Source organism: Doryrhamphus excisus, chromosome 16 (assembly GCF_030265055.1).
Source record: "Doryrhamphus excisus isolate RoL2022-K1 chromosome 16, RoL_Dexc_1.0, whole genome shotgun sequence".
NCBI lineage: Eukaryota > Metazoa > Chordata > Actinopteri > Syngnathiformes > Syngnathidae > Doryrhamphus > Doryrhamphus excisus.
The window spans coordinates 3,364,775-3,378,191 of record NC_080481.1 but is presented as its reverse complement, the minus strand read 5'-3'; the positions used below and the strand labels follow the sequence as shown (position 1 = coordinate 3,378,191).

The 13,417-nt window shown below is 40.8% G+C and overlaps 3 protein-coding genes across 4 annotated transcripts; all 3 read left to right on the top strand.

The window, feature by feature from the left end:
* The first annotated feature begins 2,333 nt into the window (after window positions 1–2,333).
* On the top strand, window positions 2,334–6,335 carry LOC131104900 (zinc finger protein 501-like). Its single transcript, XM_058052560.1, has 2 exons — window positions 2,334–2,786; window positions 4,686–6,335. The coding sequence occupies exon 2, from the start codon at window positions 4,734–4,736 to the stop codon at window positions 5,949–5,951; it is 1,218 nt and encodes a 405-aa protein (XP_057908543.1). The 5' UTR covers window positions 2,334–2,786; window positions 4,686–4,733; the 3' UTR covers window positions 5,952–6,335.
* A 489-nt stretch (window positions 6,336–6,824) lies between these two features.
* LOC131104906 (zinc finger and SCAN domain-containing protein 21-like) lies at window positions 6,825–9,620 on the top strand. Its single transcript, XM_058052568.1, has 2 exons — window positions 6,825–7,271; window positions 8,025–9,620. The coding sequence occupies exons 1-2, from the start codon at window positions 7,076–7,078 to the stop codon at window positions 8,888–8,890; spliced, it is 1,062 nt and encodes a 353-aa protein (XP_057908551.1). The 5' UTR covers window positions 6,825–7,075; the 3' UTR covers window positions 8,891–9,620.
* A 157-nt stretch (window positions 9,621–9,777) lies between these two features.
* LOC131104901 (gastrula zinc finger protein XlCGF52.1-like) lies at window positions 9,778–13,377 on the top strand. Of its 2 annotated transcripts, XM_058052562.1 has the most exons (4): window positions 9,778–9,828; window positions 10,087–10,169; window positions 10,332–10,455; window positions 11,790–13,377. In XM_058052562.1, exon 4 carries the CDS (start codon window positions 11,840–11,842, stop codon window positions 13,028–13,030), a length of 1,191 nt encoding a protein of 396 aa, XP_057908545.1. In that variant the 5' UTR covers window positions 9,778–9,828; window positions 10,087–10,169; window positions 10,332–10,455; window positions 11,790–11,839; the 3' UTR covers window positions 13,031–13,377. The 2 variants fall into 2 exon arrangements, with proteins under 2 accessions (XP_057908545.1, XP_057908544.1); XM_058052561.1 differs by lacking the exon at window positions 9,778–9,828 and having other exon boundaries at window positions 9,837–10,169.
* The last annotated feature ends 40 nt before the right edge of the window (window positions 13,378–13,417 follow it).

Here is a 13,417-nt window from a genome sequence, read left to right as displayed (position 1 = left end):
TTTCAAAAGGCGGTTCGGCCACTTTAAGAAGGATAATTGCAAATGAATATGGGAATCAGTGAGATAATAACCTGTGTAATAATTGTTTTATAAAGACTGTGTTACACGATTTCTCGTTTTATTATAAAAGAATGCTTTCGTCGTGCACTGACTTCACGTAGATCTATTTCTGTGTTTTTCGATGAAAGACATAAAAGACAAAGAAACCATGAACAATCTTGGTTCAAGAGATCTAAAACGCCCAATGGCGTGACAAACATCACTGAGATGTTATCTCTAAGTTATCTCTTAACACAGTAGGTTCATAATGTCTCCCAATTGTGTAACAGTCACAGCACTTCACGCTTATAGCATCAATTAAAAACATATTTGGGGCTTTATTAGACATGCTAAAGGTAATTTCACTAATCAAAGACAAAGTTAAACTTGAATAGATTATTTTTTGCTTAGCTTGTGAATGATTGTTTCGTTAATACAAAGTAGCAGGACTCGTTGTTCCATACATGACCAGCAGATGTCGCCAGAAATATTGAATCGGATGCTTTGACTTGACGTTTTATTAACTTTCTTCGTTTGTTAATGACATATGTGTGTTATGACGTCACCAACATCACCAAAAAGGCTTAGTCATACATATTTTAGTGTCGATAGCACCATATTTGTGTAAATGCGAGCGGTCTTTCGTTGTCGCTTCATTGGCACTCGTACGCCTCGCTGTTGCCCTCTACAGAGCGGGGAAAGTATTGCATGGACGGGCACTTACTCATCCAACATAATAAAAATAATGCTTTTCAGCAATAACACTAAATATAAACTGGTTTTACCAAAATTATGTGAAATTGGAAAAATCATTTTTTTAAGTTGTAAATGGTTCATAATAAATTGTTATGGTTCAAATAAAGCTCACTTTCTTACTTAAAGGTTGCTGGACTCAATATTGGAAATGGAAAAAACAGGCTTCCACGTGATAAAAATTTTGGTAAACCTTGGAAAGAAAAATATTTTTACTAGTAATGTGGCAGAACTGACAGCTGGGTCTTCAATAATAACTAGCAACTACAACTACATTGTTAAAGTCATTTGCTCAACATTGCCGCTATTACAACATCGGTTCTGTTTCTGCAGAGTTGCGCAATCTACTGTTGGTAAATGATCATGGTGTCAAAGTGAGGCACATTTTTGCTTTCACTTTCTCATGCACTCCAAATCATTATTAAAGCGAGGGAAAAAATAAATTCTTTTTGTGACGTTCTGACTTTATTCTCATTTTGAATTCATTCCAATATTATTATAACTATAGGAATGATAATTATCAGCCTGATATCAGCATATGCGATATCGGTTGATATTGGTATCAGATTTTCTCCCGATCATGACAACAAAATGCTGTATATATGCAAATGAAATGCAAATTAGACGAACACATAAGCTAGCGACTTCTAGGACAACCAATAGCTACTTTTCTTACTGAAAAGTTGGCAACAGTGGCTTGGTGCTCTTTTCCACGTTACGTTTGGGGTTAATAATGTTTTTGCAACGAATTCAGCTAGCACAGCTACCAAGGTTTCGTGATGAAGCTCTAAAATGTGCCCATCTGCGTTGCTGCTGCTGCTGCTTGGCTGATATGTCCGTCATTCAAAAAGCTCCGATTCGAAACAATGACTGAACGCCGTAGGCCAGAACAATTGGTGTGTCCAATGTGAGGGTCTGCAGCCGACGAGGAGAGAAAGAAAGTCTGCAGCTGTAGCTCCAGCTCAAAGCTAAACTTAATATATTTATTTATTATTCAATTTACAACACTCTGATCAGCAGCAACACATAAGTTTTAATATTTGTACTATTTGATGCCATATGTGACTTGATGTCATATTACAATGTAGACTCCTGCACTGTATCAAGGCCAGGTGAAATTATGATCAAATAAGGATCATAATCATCTTCAGTAGTTTAGAACTATCATATTCTACAGGTTTTTGGTTCGATTCCCCACTCCGGCATATCTGTGTGGAGTTTGCATGTTCTCCCTATGCATGCGTGGGTTTTTATTCAGCATCGTATGGGGAAAGAAACCAGTGGTTTCGGACATCATACGCACGTTTTTTTGTTTTTAATGAAGTCCTGGACACGAGCATGCGCGCACATCCATCAGTGACCAATATTAAACTCATCACCAATACCTTGAATTGTCCATCGCTACATTATTGGTATACTGTAATTTTCATTTCAAGTTCACCAAATGTAATTAAAGTTGAGTTTTCACTTGTACAAATAAGTGTTCATTCATAAAAATATCAATAAAAAGACACCAAGTGACGTTACTGGAGGCGTCGTGTGGCGCATGCGCACACAGGTTTCCCGTTTTGGACAAAACGTACACTTTTCCGGGTAGTCTCCAAAGAAAAAACATTTGACAACTGTTACAAATATTTAATGTGAACAACGAACAGTTTAAGTGAGTGTGAGTCGGTTTATCCATATCAGGATAAACTCGTGAACTAGCTCCTCGGGCTAGCATAGCATGCTAGCTGCTAACAAAGAGACAAGGACGTTATCTCCACGACATTATCGCTAAGCAGAGATCAAGTGTGAGTGTAAAGTGTCTCGATGGTGTGAAATGCTGAGAGCGTCGGTGAATCAGCGATTAACTGCGCCCGTTGAATAAATATTTGTAGTGTGAGAAAAAAAACGGCAGCAGAGTACGAGGAGGAACTTTGTCGAACAAAAGAGGACAACGTCAACGACTGGACGAGGTTTCAAGAAGCCCCAAGTTGTGTTACAAAGAGCAGGTTAGTTTAATTCTTACTCTCTTAAGTATATAAGCTCTGTGTTCGTTTATGAACACATCTCGTAAAAAGCTCGTCTATGTGATGGTCCTTTTTCTGAATTAAATACTTGTACGTGGTATAGCTATCAGTAGGATCGATACTCGTGTGACAAGATAAATATTCTTCAATTCTCTAGTGTGTTTATCTTCGTCAATGTGTATGTGTTTGTTATAGTGTATGTTTATTGCTAAGTTGTATCAGACCGATACCAACATTTGCAATATCGGCCACCGCCACGCTAACCAAATGGGGATGAAACAATGCTTTGCCGTTTAAGGAAATTACAATTACATGGCGTCGGAGCTCGCTTAAGTACATGGAAGGAACTTGTTGTATCTTAAACAACGTAAAATGGGGGGAAATAGACTGTCTCGCCGCTTGACGTCGACACATATTGCTGTTTAGACGGCGGCCATTTTGAATTTGGGCTGCGTTCCAGTGGCAGTTTGAGATGCCCTCATCGGCGTCCCCTGGGCACTTGCCCTCAGGGGGCATCGTAAGTGTAGTTCAATTTAGCCAACAAATTTGGTGAGTTCTACCTTTTGGTAGGCTGAAGGAGCGAGTCAACATCGATGGTCACGCGAGACTTGTGTTAGTACCCACAGTGCATTGCGATGGTGCACGAAAAATACATCCATGGGGTGGCGGTAATGGACATCGAACACCGTCTGTGATAATAATAATCAGCAGGTGTTAATTTCTTATTTGTATGTAGCGACACACCTAAAAGTAGTGGCGGGATCATGGTTGCTTATTTATCACTTCCGCATGTACTTTCCCTGGTTCTGCACGCGGCCTCCACATGACGTCATAGCATGGAGGCAACTAAATGTACTGTTGCCAACTCCTCAGGAGTATGATGGAACAATTAAAGGGGAAAAATCTCAGTTACAGTTACAGTAATTACATTTACAAACTACAAATAAATTGTATTCTTGAAATTTGACAAATCAGATTTTTACGAAATTTCATCTGCAGATAGACCATTTTGCGGTGCGGGGTGAGGTCGGCTGGGATGGGCTCCAGCGTGCCCTCGCGACCCCTAATGAGGATGTGCGGTATAGAAGATGGATGGTATTGATGAATCGTTACAGCCGTCGTTCACATTGGGCGCAACACCGTCGTCGTGTGTGATGACTGTCGTCAAGCTCGTTGTTTGCTATCGGTTACACTTTGAACAGCGACTTCCATGCAGTAGTGTTGCAGGTTTTGACCCATTTTCGCCCTTTTGTGTGTGCGCACGATGGTTCAGGAATCAGAGTTAGCTTAGCCAAACAAATACAGTCATCCGTCATCTATAGCGGTTCCTGGCCCGACCGCGATAAATTATTTCCGCCATTACAGGATTCAATGTTGAGGTATAATTTGAATATAGAAAATATGTTTATGACTTTGTAAATATTTTTTTAACATTCTTAGAGCCCTGTGGAAGTGAAAGAATGCCCCTATAGTGGCTGTGACGCTACTATCATTCACTGTTTAAAGAGCAGCAGGGACTCGATACGGCCGCTAGGTTTGGAGGTGCTGAGTCTCATCTCAGAGGCTTCACACTCAGCGGAAAACCTCCCCATTAAAGGCTGACGGTCACAGTCCGACGAAGCCACCAGGGCCGCATCATCTGCCAATAGCAGACACACAGCTTTGAAATTCTGTCCATCAAAATTCTGAAGAGAATCGGGGCCAAAGGGCAGCCTTGGTGGAGGACAACATTCCCTGTGAACAGGCTCGACTCACTGCTGGGAATGCAAACCAGACTCTTGCTCCGGTTCTACAAGAACCGAATGGCACACGCCATAGATGCTGCTTGGTGCAGGACAATAACTTTGCTAAAACATGTTCTTTTCTTCTTGTGTCCTGCAGACATCAGTGAAGAACATCAGCGGGAAGCAGTGGGAGTGGAACTCAAGGATGGAACAGGAAGAGCTACAGCCCCTTTATATTAAACAAGAAGAAGAGGAGCCACAGACCACCTACATTAAACAGGAGGAGGAAGATTACAGCATTAGTCAGGAAGAGGAAGAGGAAGAACTAGAGGAGTTCCCAGTTATTGTAGTAAAGAGTGAAGATGATGAAGACATGGGTGAGGAGAACAGCGAGGTGGAGCCTCCAAGCAGCAGCTCCACTCAACACATAACAGAAGCTGATGGAGACCACAGTGGAGGATCACAAGCAGACAACCTCTTAGCTCCGCTATCGGATAGCGATGACATAACGTCACACTCTCCTGACACTGACGATGAAGACTCTGAAACTGATATGACATGTCACACTGACAACACACGCTGGAAATGCTCACGGTGTGATAAAACGTTTGTTAATAAGGAGCGCCTGGATATCCACATGAGACATCACACAGGAAAGAAACCATGCACCTGCTCAATTTGTGGTAAAAGATTCTCTCAGCTGTCAAATTTGAAAGTGCATACAAGAATACACACGGGACAGAAACCTTTTCTGTGCACGGTGTGTGGTAAAAGTTTCTCTCAAACAAGTGATTTAAAACGGCACACAAGAATACACACAGGAGAGAAACCTTATCCTTGCACGGTGTGCGGCAATAGATTCAATCATAAAGGTGATTTAAAGAAACACACAAGAATACACACCGGCGAGAAACCTTATCCTTGCACGGTGTGTGGTAAAAGATTCAATCAAAAAGTTGTTTTGAAAAGACACACACGAATACACACCGGAGAGAAACCTTACGCTTGCACAGTGTGTGGTAAAAGATTCAATCAAAAGGTTGTTTTAAAAACACACACAAAAATACACACTAGCGAGAAACCTTTTCCATGCACGATATGTGGCGAAAGATTCAATCGAAAAGGGGATTTAACGAGCCACACAAGAAGACACACTGGAGAGAAACCATTTCCCTGCACAGTGTGTGGGAAAAGGTTTTCTGAGCAGTCACGTTTAAAAGTGCATACAAGAATACACACTGGAGAGAAACCTTTTCTTTGCCTGGTGTGTGGGAAAAAATTTGATACGCAAAGTAATTTAAAAAGACACACAAGAATACACACTGGAGAGAAACCTTTTTCCTGCACAGTTTGTGGCGCAAGATTTGTTCAGAACTCGCATTTGAAAGCACACACAAGAACACACAATAGACAAATTGTTTAATGTGTGGGCAGCGATTCACAAATAGTACAAACCTGACTGAACACAAAAGAATCCACACTGGGGAGTGACAAACATTTTGAAGGGATGGGATGAATTACACTTTAAAAGTTGTGCAAAATAACAATGTCTTACATTGTTAATTGACATTATGCTGAAATGTTTGTTTCATCTATCGCATGTATGAACCTTTTTTCTTCTATTTTAGACTTGACAATTGTATATTTGACCCGTAATCGTTTGCATGGGTTTGATTCCTTGCATCAGGAACAGCATCTGGAGTAAAAAAAAAAAAGTCAAATCAATCCGCTGCAATGATATAATACAGTGGTAAGAAAAAGTATGTACACCTTGTGGAATTTCATGGTTTTCTGAATAAATTTGTCCAAAAATGAAATCTGTTTTTCATTTCAAGTCAAGGGTGTTGACAAATGTGTTTTTTTTAGTATTGTTGCTAACTATATTAGGATATTTGTCAGAAGCACGGGTCATTTGTAACGGCATTCTCCTAAGGTGAAACCAATCAGCTGCTTAAATACTCCATGTAAGTTCCTTTTATGGTGAAATGAAGCATTAATAGTTCCAGCTTGTAATTGAACAATGCCAGCTCGTCGTTTTAGTCTAACCTAGTACTCTTTTGGCCGTGCTGCTGTCCTCATTTAAAATATCACCCCGCCACATATCTTGATAAATGGCATAAAAAGACGAGGAAAAAAATCGGCTTGCAACTACGCGAACAGGCTCCTGACGTTCCTCCAAAGAGCCGGCTCTTAGAGCCGATTCCTTCACGGCTGAAAGAGACTATTCCTTCGCGACGGACACATCACTAATGGCAATGGTGTTCACGACGCATGCGCACAGAGGCCGGAAGTTTTTGGAGAGACGTATACTTTTACGACTTGTCTCATAAGATAAACAGAATTCACAATAATTCATATTACATTAATATAGTTAATATTAAGTGACCGTGAGCGAAAGTTTTATTCATGTCAGAATTAACTCGTCTCGATGGAGTAATGAAGCTCGTCGGGGTAGCTTAGCTTGCTAGCAGCTAACAAAGAGAAGTTATCACCACATCGCCAAACAGAGATCGAGTGTGAGTGTAAAGGATTGAGATTGTGTGAAATATGTGTAAAATACAAATGCTGAGAGCGTTGGTGAATCACCGACTAAGTGCAGCAGTTGAAGAAATATTTGCAGTGTTAGAAAGAACGATAGCAGAGTACGAGGAGGACCTTCGTCGAACAAAAGCGGAAAACGAGCGACAACGGCAACTGCTTGACGATGTTTACAAGAACTGTCAAATTGGGTTACAGGGAGCAGGTGAGTTTCATGACTGGTGAACTGTCATTTTTTCCGGTGTGAATCGCAGCACCGAGGACGATTCGATATACATCTCGATACACTGCCCGCGATACGATACTTTAACGATACATGGAAATTTTCTGGCGATACGATGCCATAATAATTTTGTTCAAGTCAATGTAATCCGATATGATATGGTGCAATTTCTTGTGATATGATGCAATTCAACATGATGCAAATAAGCAAAGGGAAAAAAGGCTTCTGTATTCAATACAAAAGGCCAAATAATGATGGTGCATTCATTGCACCTGGGGAACAGCATATGGGGTGAAGATGAACATTAATAAAACGGCGCGTGCATCGGATTTTACTGATACCCACAAATGCATCAAGATGAATCTAGATTCAGATTCAGATTCAGATTCAGATTACACTTGAATGCATCACATAATCAGTTCCCAGTTCCACATGTCCAAAAGGAGTAGGAAGAAGCAAAGCTTATTAAATCCTACCCCTCCATCTGGTACTTTTACAATCAGTAACTGTTACATTTGTTCACTTCCTGCTTTCCTAATATAATTTAAGTTTTTTTTTAAATCGATTAATATCTATTTTCCACACCCTTAGTGTGTATGCTCTAGTCCAAGTTTCAGCTGGAGATACCCCGACTGCTTTGAGGGACACTGATAAGATCCTTAGAGTCAGAACATCTGCTGACGATGCAAAGCTGGACTTTGGTAAAACATGTCTTTGCCTTCTTGTGTCCTGTAGGCATCAGTGCAGACCATCTTCCCTCTGAACAGCAGGAGTGGAACTCCAGGATGGGGCAGAAAGAGCCACAGTTCCCCCACATTAAAGAGGAAAAGGAGAAGCCACAGCTCCCCTGCATTAAAGAGGAAGAGGACGCTTACAGCATCAATCAGGAGGGAGAGCATCTTGAAGGACTTGAGGAGTTCCCAGTGATTGGGGTCCCTGTGAAGAGTGAAGATGATGAATACAAAGGTCAAAGTGAGGAGAGGAGAGAGGTGGAGCCTCCAAGCAGCAGCTCCCTTCAACACATGACAACAGAAGCTGACGGAGGATCACAAGCAGACAGCCTCTTTGCTCCACGATCAGATAGCGACGACATAACGTCACACTCTCCTGACACTGACGATGAAGCTGATATGACATGTCACACTGCCAGCACACGCTGGAAATGCTCTCAATGTGACAAAACCTTTGTTAACAAGGGGAATCTGAACAGACACACGAAGCAGCACACAGGAGAGAAACCTTTCATCTGCTCGGTTTGTGGTAAAAGATTCTCCCGTCATTCAAATTTGAAAGTGCATACAAAAATGCACACAGGAGAGAAAGCGTTTCCTTGCACGGTGTGTGGGAAAAGATTCAGACAAAAAGGCGATTTAATAACACACACAAGAGTACACACAGGAGAGAAACCTTTTTCCTGCTCAATTTGTGGTACAACATTCACTCAGAACGCACATTTGAAAGCGCACGCAAGAACACACGCAGTAGGGAAACCATTTCTTTGCATGGTTTGTGGTAAAAAATTCAATCACATCGGTGCTTTGAATAGACACACAATAACACACACTGGAGAGAAAACCTACCTTGCACATTGTGTGGTGTAAGATTCGCACAGAGCTCACATTTGAAAGCACACAGAGGAGAGAAATTATTCATTGTGTGGTCAGCGATACACAAATTGTGCAAGAAAATGACTTATTTTGCTGATACATTATGACGGAATGCTTGCAGTATGTAATATTTATATTTTTATATTATATTTATATACAGTATTTTACCATAGACCAAGTGGTTTTAGCAAGTCGAATATTTCTGCTATTGTACAGTCTTACTTGCTTTGTTATGACTATTTACTTGAGGCTAGACACCTCCTGTCTCCACAAACTAGTTTCTCCAAAGGCCTTTTCCATATCAACAGGTTCTGATTAAACCAGAATGCATCCTTGCACCCGATTAAGCCCTGATAACATATGTAGGACTATGCTTATTATGTCCTGTCCTTCGGGGTGGCGCACTTTTAGCAGACTTCCAAAAGTTGGTTTCAACTGTTTTCCCCTTCTGTAGAATAAATATGATAAAGGACAAATTTGTCGTTTAGCAGTTTATTTCTCCTTTCCATGAGCACTAAAGGGAATTTTCCACCACGAATTCTTTGCAATGGTGCATTTGACCCTTAATCATTTGCATGGGTTTGCAGGGTGCGTTCCAACGACAGGGGATTCACTCCTCAGCCTCCCTGAATGCTGCTGCTGAATTGAAGGCCAAACCAAGAATCAAGTTTATTTGTAGTTTTAAATGTAATTTTGTAAATCATACATATGAATCATACTGCTTTCGGCCATTTTAAATGATCATTAAACAATTTTTGTCTCACATTTTTGCTTCTGCTGTAGCATCTGTTACATAATCACGTGCAATTACTACACAAAGTAGACGTTGACGTCAACCAGTGACTTATAGGACAGCCAATAGATACTCTTTTTACTGAGGCGTTGGAAATAATGAAACTGGCGCATGCGCATACAGGCTGTCAGTTTTCGAGGTGCGTATATTATTTTCAGTGTAGTCTCCGGAGAAAAACACACTCGACATTTGTTACAAATATTTAATGTGAACGACGCAGAGATCAAGTGTTAGTAAATGACAGTTTTTTCATATCAGCATAAACTCGTCTCGGTAAACTTTGAAGCTCCTCGGGCTAGCTTAGCTTGCTAGCTGCTAACAAAGAGACCCGGAAGTAATCACACCTCTTTAGCAGACAGCTAGTGAGTGAAGTGTTGTGTGAAAATGTGTAAAATAGAAATGCTGCGGGCGTTGGTGAATCCACGATTGACTGCGGCTGTTCAAGAAATAGTTTGGGGTGTGAGGAAGAACGATTGCCGAGTAAGTATGTGGACCTTTTCGAAGTTCTTATATTTCTGTAGAAATTGGTCATAAAATGTGTCGTCTGATCATCCAAATCCCAAGAATAAACACAATCCGGTTAAACTAACACCACAGAAACAATTATATTTAAAATGTTTAAGACTCTTGCTCTTTCCAAAGCTTTTGCAGTTCATCAAGTGAGAAAGAACGATAGCAACGTACGAGGAGGAACTTTGTCAAACAAAAGAAGAGAACAAGCGGCAACGACAACTACTGGACACTCAAGTTGTGTTACATAAAGCAGGTTAGTTTCATTCGTACTCTCACGTTTATAAGCATTCTTTCTGTTCATTAACACTACTCCAAAACAGTTGTATTATGTTGGTGGATTTTCTCAGAATATGCAGTATTACGAAGCTGCTTAACGTATTAGCAGGATACAATTTGGTGATAAGATGTCAGAGTAGATAAAAGCCCCGCCCACTGAAGATGTTATAAAAGCCCAGACTTCTCTGTTGTTTACTTTTTACTTCCACAGCATAACCAACAATATTGTTTGGTTCTGTGAGTCAGGTACCAAATCCAATAAAATATATTTGTTTAAAAGTCCATCCAGTAAAAGATACAATTTGAAAAAATGGGCATGCAAAATACTTTTAGTGAAGGACTAATCATTTGACATCCCATAGCAGGGATGGGCAAAAATTTTGATTCGCGGGCCACATTGAGTTAACAAAATTGTCTGGGGGGGGGGCAGAATATATATTTAACACACACACACACTATTTCATGCTTAGAATTTTCCTTGAATTATTTGTCTAATTTTATCTGTAATAGTGTTATACTATCAGCTGTATGTTCTCATGTCCCGTTTTTTCAGGAGCACTTTAAACATCACACCACATCAAACTATGTCTTTTTTTTTTTTTTTTTACTAAATAAGACATCCGACTTGCAAGTCATGTGGCCCCAGTGCTGTAGTTTGCCCATCCCTGTTATAGAATGATTTAGAATAGATTACATTTTTTCTTCATAGCAGTAGTCATTTATTGACGGTCCCAAGTATAAACAACTAGCGGTTAGAGCAGCATTTCCGGTTTAAGTTCCCCGCAGGATGACACAGCAGTCCAGCTACAGTGAGGGGGAACTACCGCTGGAGCTACGAAGCTGAATATTCAACGTGAAACTAACATCCCCACAGTACACCGCTGACATGTTTGCACGGCGATGTTACTGCATTACTTCACCTAAAATGTTGGGCGTGTGGCTGAGAGTTACGAACGTTATACAGCGACCGTATCGGCCCAATCTAGTGCCGGAACCCGATAATCACCTGTCTTCAAAATACAGAGGACCGGCTGCCGATCCCGATCCCGATGATCGGTTTGGGACATCCCTATTTCGCAGTTGGGATAAGGTTTTGATGTTGGTGCGCTGTGCTTTTATTCCTCCAGACATGGCGTTGTGTGTTCCTCTCAAACAATTCAACTTTGGTTTCGTCTGTCCACCAAATCTGTGGAACATCCAAGTGCTTTTTCCTATACGACTCCAAGTGTCAGCTAGTGGTACACTGACTGTGTGAGGGACACTGATTAAATCCTTAAGTAAAGTATGTCTTTGTCTTCTTGTGTCCTCTAGACATCAGTGAAGAACATCTTCCCCCTGAGCAGCAGGAGTGGAACTCCAGGATGGAACAGGAAGAGCTACAGCTCCCCCACATTAAAGATGAAGAAGAGGAGCCACAGCCTCCCCACATTAAAGAGGAAGAGGAGGATCACAGCATCAGTCAGGAGGGAGAGCATCTTGAAGGACTGGAGGAGTTCCCAGTGATTGTTGTCCCTGTGAAGAGCGAAGATGATGAAGACCAAGATCAAAGTGAGGAGGAGACAGAGGTGGAGCCTCCAAGCTGCAGCTCCATTCGTCACATGACAACAGAAGCTGATGGAGACCACTGTGGAGGATCACAAGAAGACAACCTCTTAGCTCCACTATCAGATAGCGACGACGTAACGTCACACTCTCCTGACACTGATGATGAAGACTCTGAAGCTGATATGACATGTCACACTGACAACACACGCTGGAAATGCTCTCAATGTGACAAAACCTTTGTTTACAAGAGAAATATGAACAGACACATGAAACATCACACGGGAGAAAAACCTTTCACTTGTCCGATTTGTGGTAAACAATTCTCTCAGAAGTCACATTTGAAAGCGCATATAATAATGCACACCGGAGAGAAAGCTTTTCCTTGCACGGTGTGTGATAAAAGATTCCGTAAAAAAGGTGATTTAAAAACACACACAAGAATACACACAGGAGAGAAACCTTATCCTTGCACGGTGTGCGGCAAAAGATTCAGTCAAAAAAGTGTTTTAACAACACACACAAGAATACACACAGGAGAAAAACCTTATCCTTGCACGGTGTGCGGTAAAAGATTCAATCGAAAAATTGATTCAGTAAACCACATAAGAATACACAATGGAGAGAAACCATTTCTTTGCGCGGTGTGCGGTAATAGATTCAATTATAAAGGCGATTTAAAAAGACACACGAGAAAACACACCGGAGAGAAACCTTATTTTTGCATGGTGTGCGGTAAAAGATTCAATCAAAAAGTTGAGTTAGACGGACACACTCGAATGCATACGGGAGAGAAACCGTTTCTTTGCAACGTGTGTGGAAAAAGTTTCAAACATAAAGGTGATTTAAAAAGACACACAAGAATACACACCGGAGAGAAACCTTTCTCCTGCACAGTTTGTGGTACTAGATTCGCCCGAAACTCGCATTTGAAAGCACACACAAGAACACACACCAGAGAAATTGTTCAGTGTGTGGTCAGTGATTCAAAAAAGTATAAACTGGACTAAACACAGAAGAATCCACACTGGAGAGTAACTTGAAAGAACTTTTGAAAAGACGGGAGGTACGAATACCCAAGACAGTGTTGGTGTTCACAAAGCGTCTTCATACTTTGTGAATTGACATTATGAAAAATGTAAAATTGTCAGCTACGTAACAGTAGTAAGAAAAAGTATGCATTGTACATAAGTGGCAGTATGTAAGTTTATATGTGAGTCTCTCTTTGGCCAAAGTGCAGCATTAATAGTTCTCGCTTGCAGTGGAACAATGCCCTTTCACTGTTTTTATCTTTTCTCCTCCTCTGTCTATGTCACAGGTGTCCTTTAATACTCATAATTAAAAACATCAACATCCATATTTCTATAGACAAATCTTTGTGTTTTTATTATTTATTA

Coding starts and splice junctions, on each gene's coding strand:
- LOC131104906 (XM_058052568.1), top strand. CDS start 7,076: ATGTGTAAAATACAAATGCTGAGAGCGTTGGTGAATCACCGACTAAGT. Junction 7,272..8,024: donor AATTGGGTTACAGGGAGCAG/GTGAGTTTCATG, acceptor TGTGTCCTGTAG/GCATCAGTGCAGACCATCTT.
- LOC131104900 (XM_058052560.1), top strand. CDS start 4,734: ATGGAACAGGAAGAGCTACAGCCCCTTTATATTAAACAAGAAGAAGAG.
- LOC131104901 (XM_058052562.1), top strand. CDS start 11,840: ATGGAACAGGAAGAGCTACAGCTCCCCCACATTAAAGATGAAGAAGAG.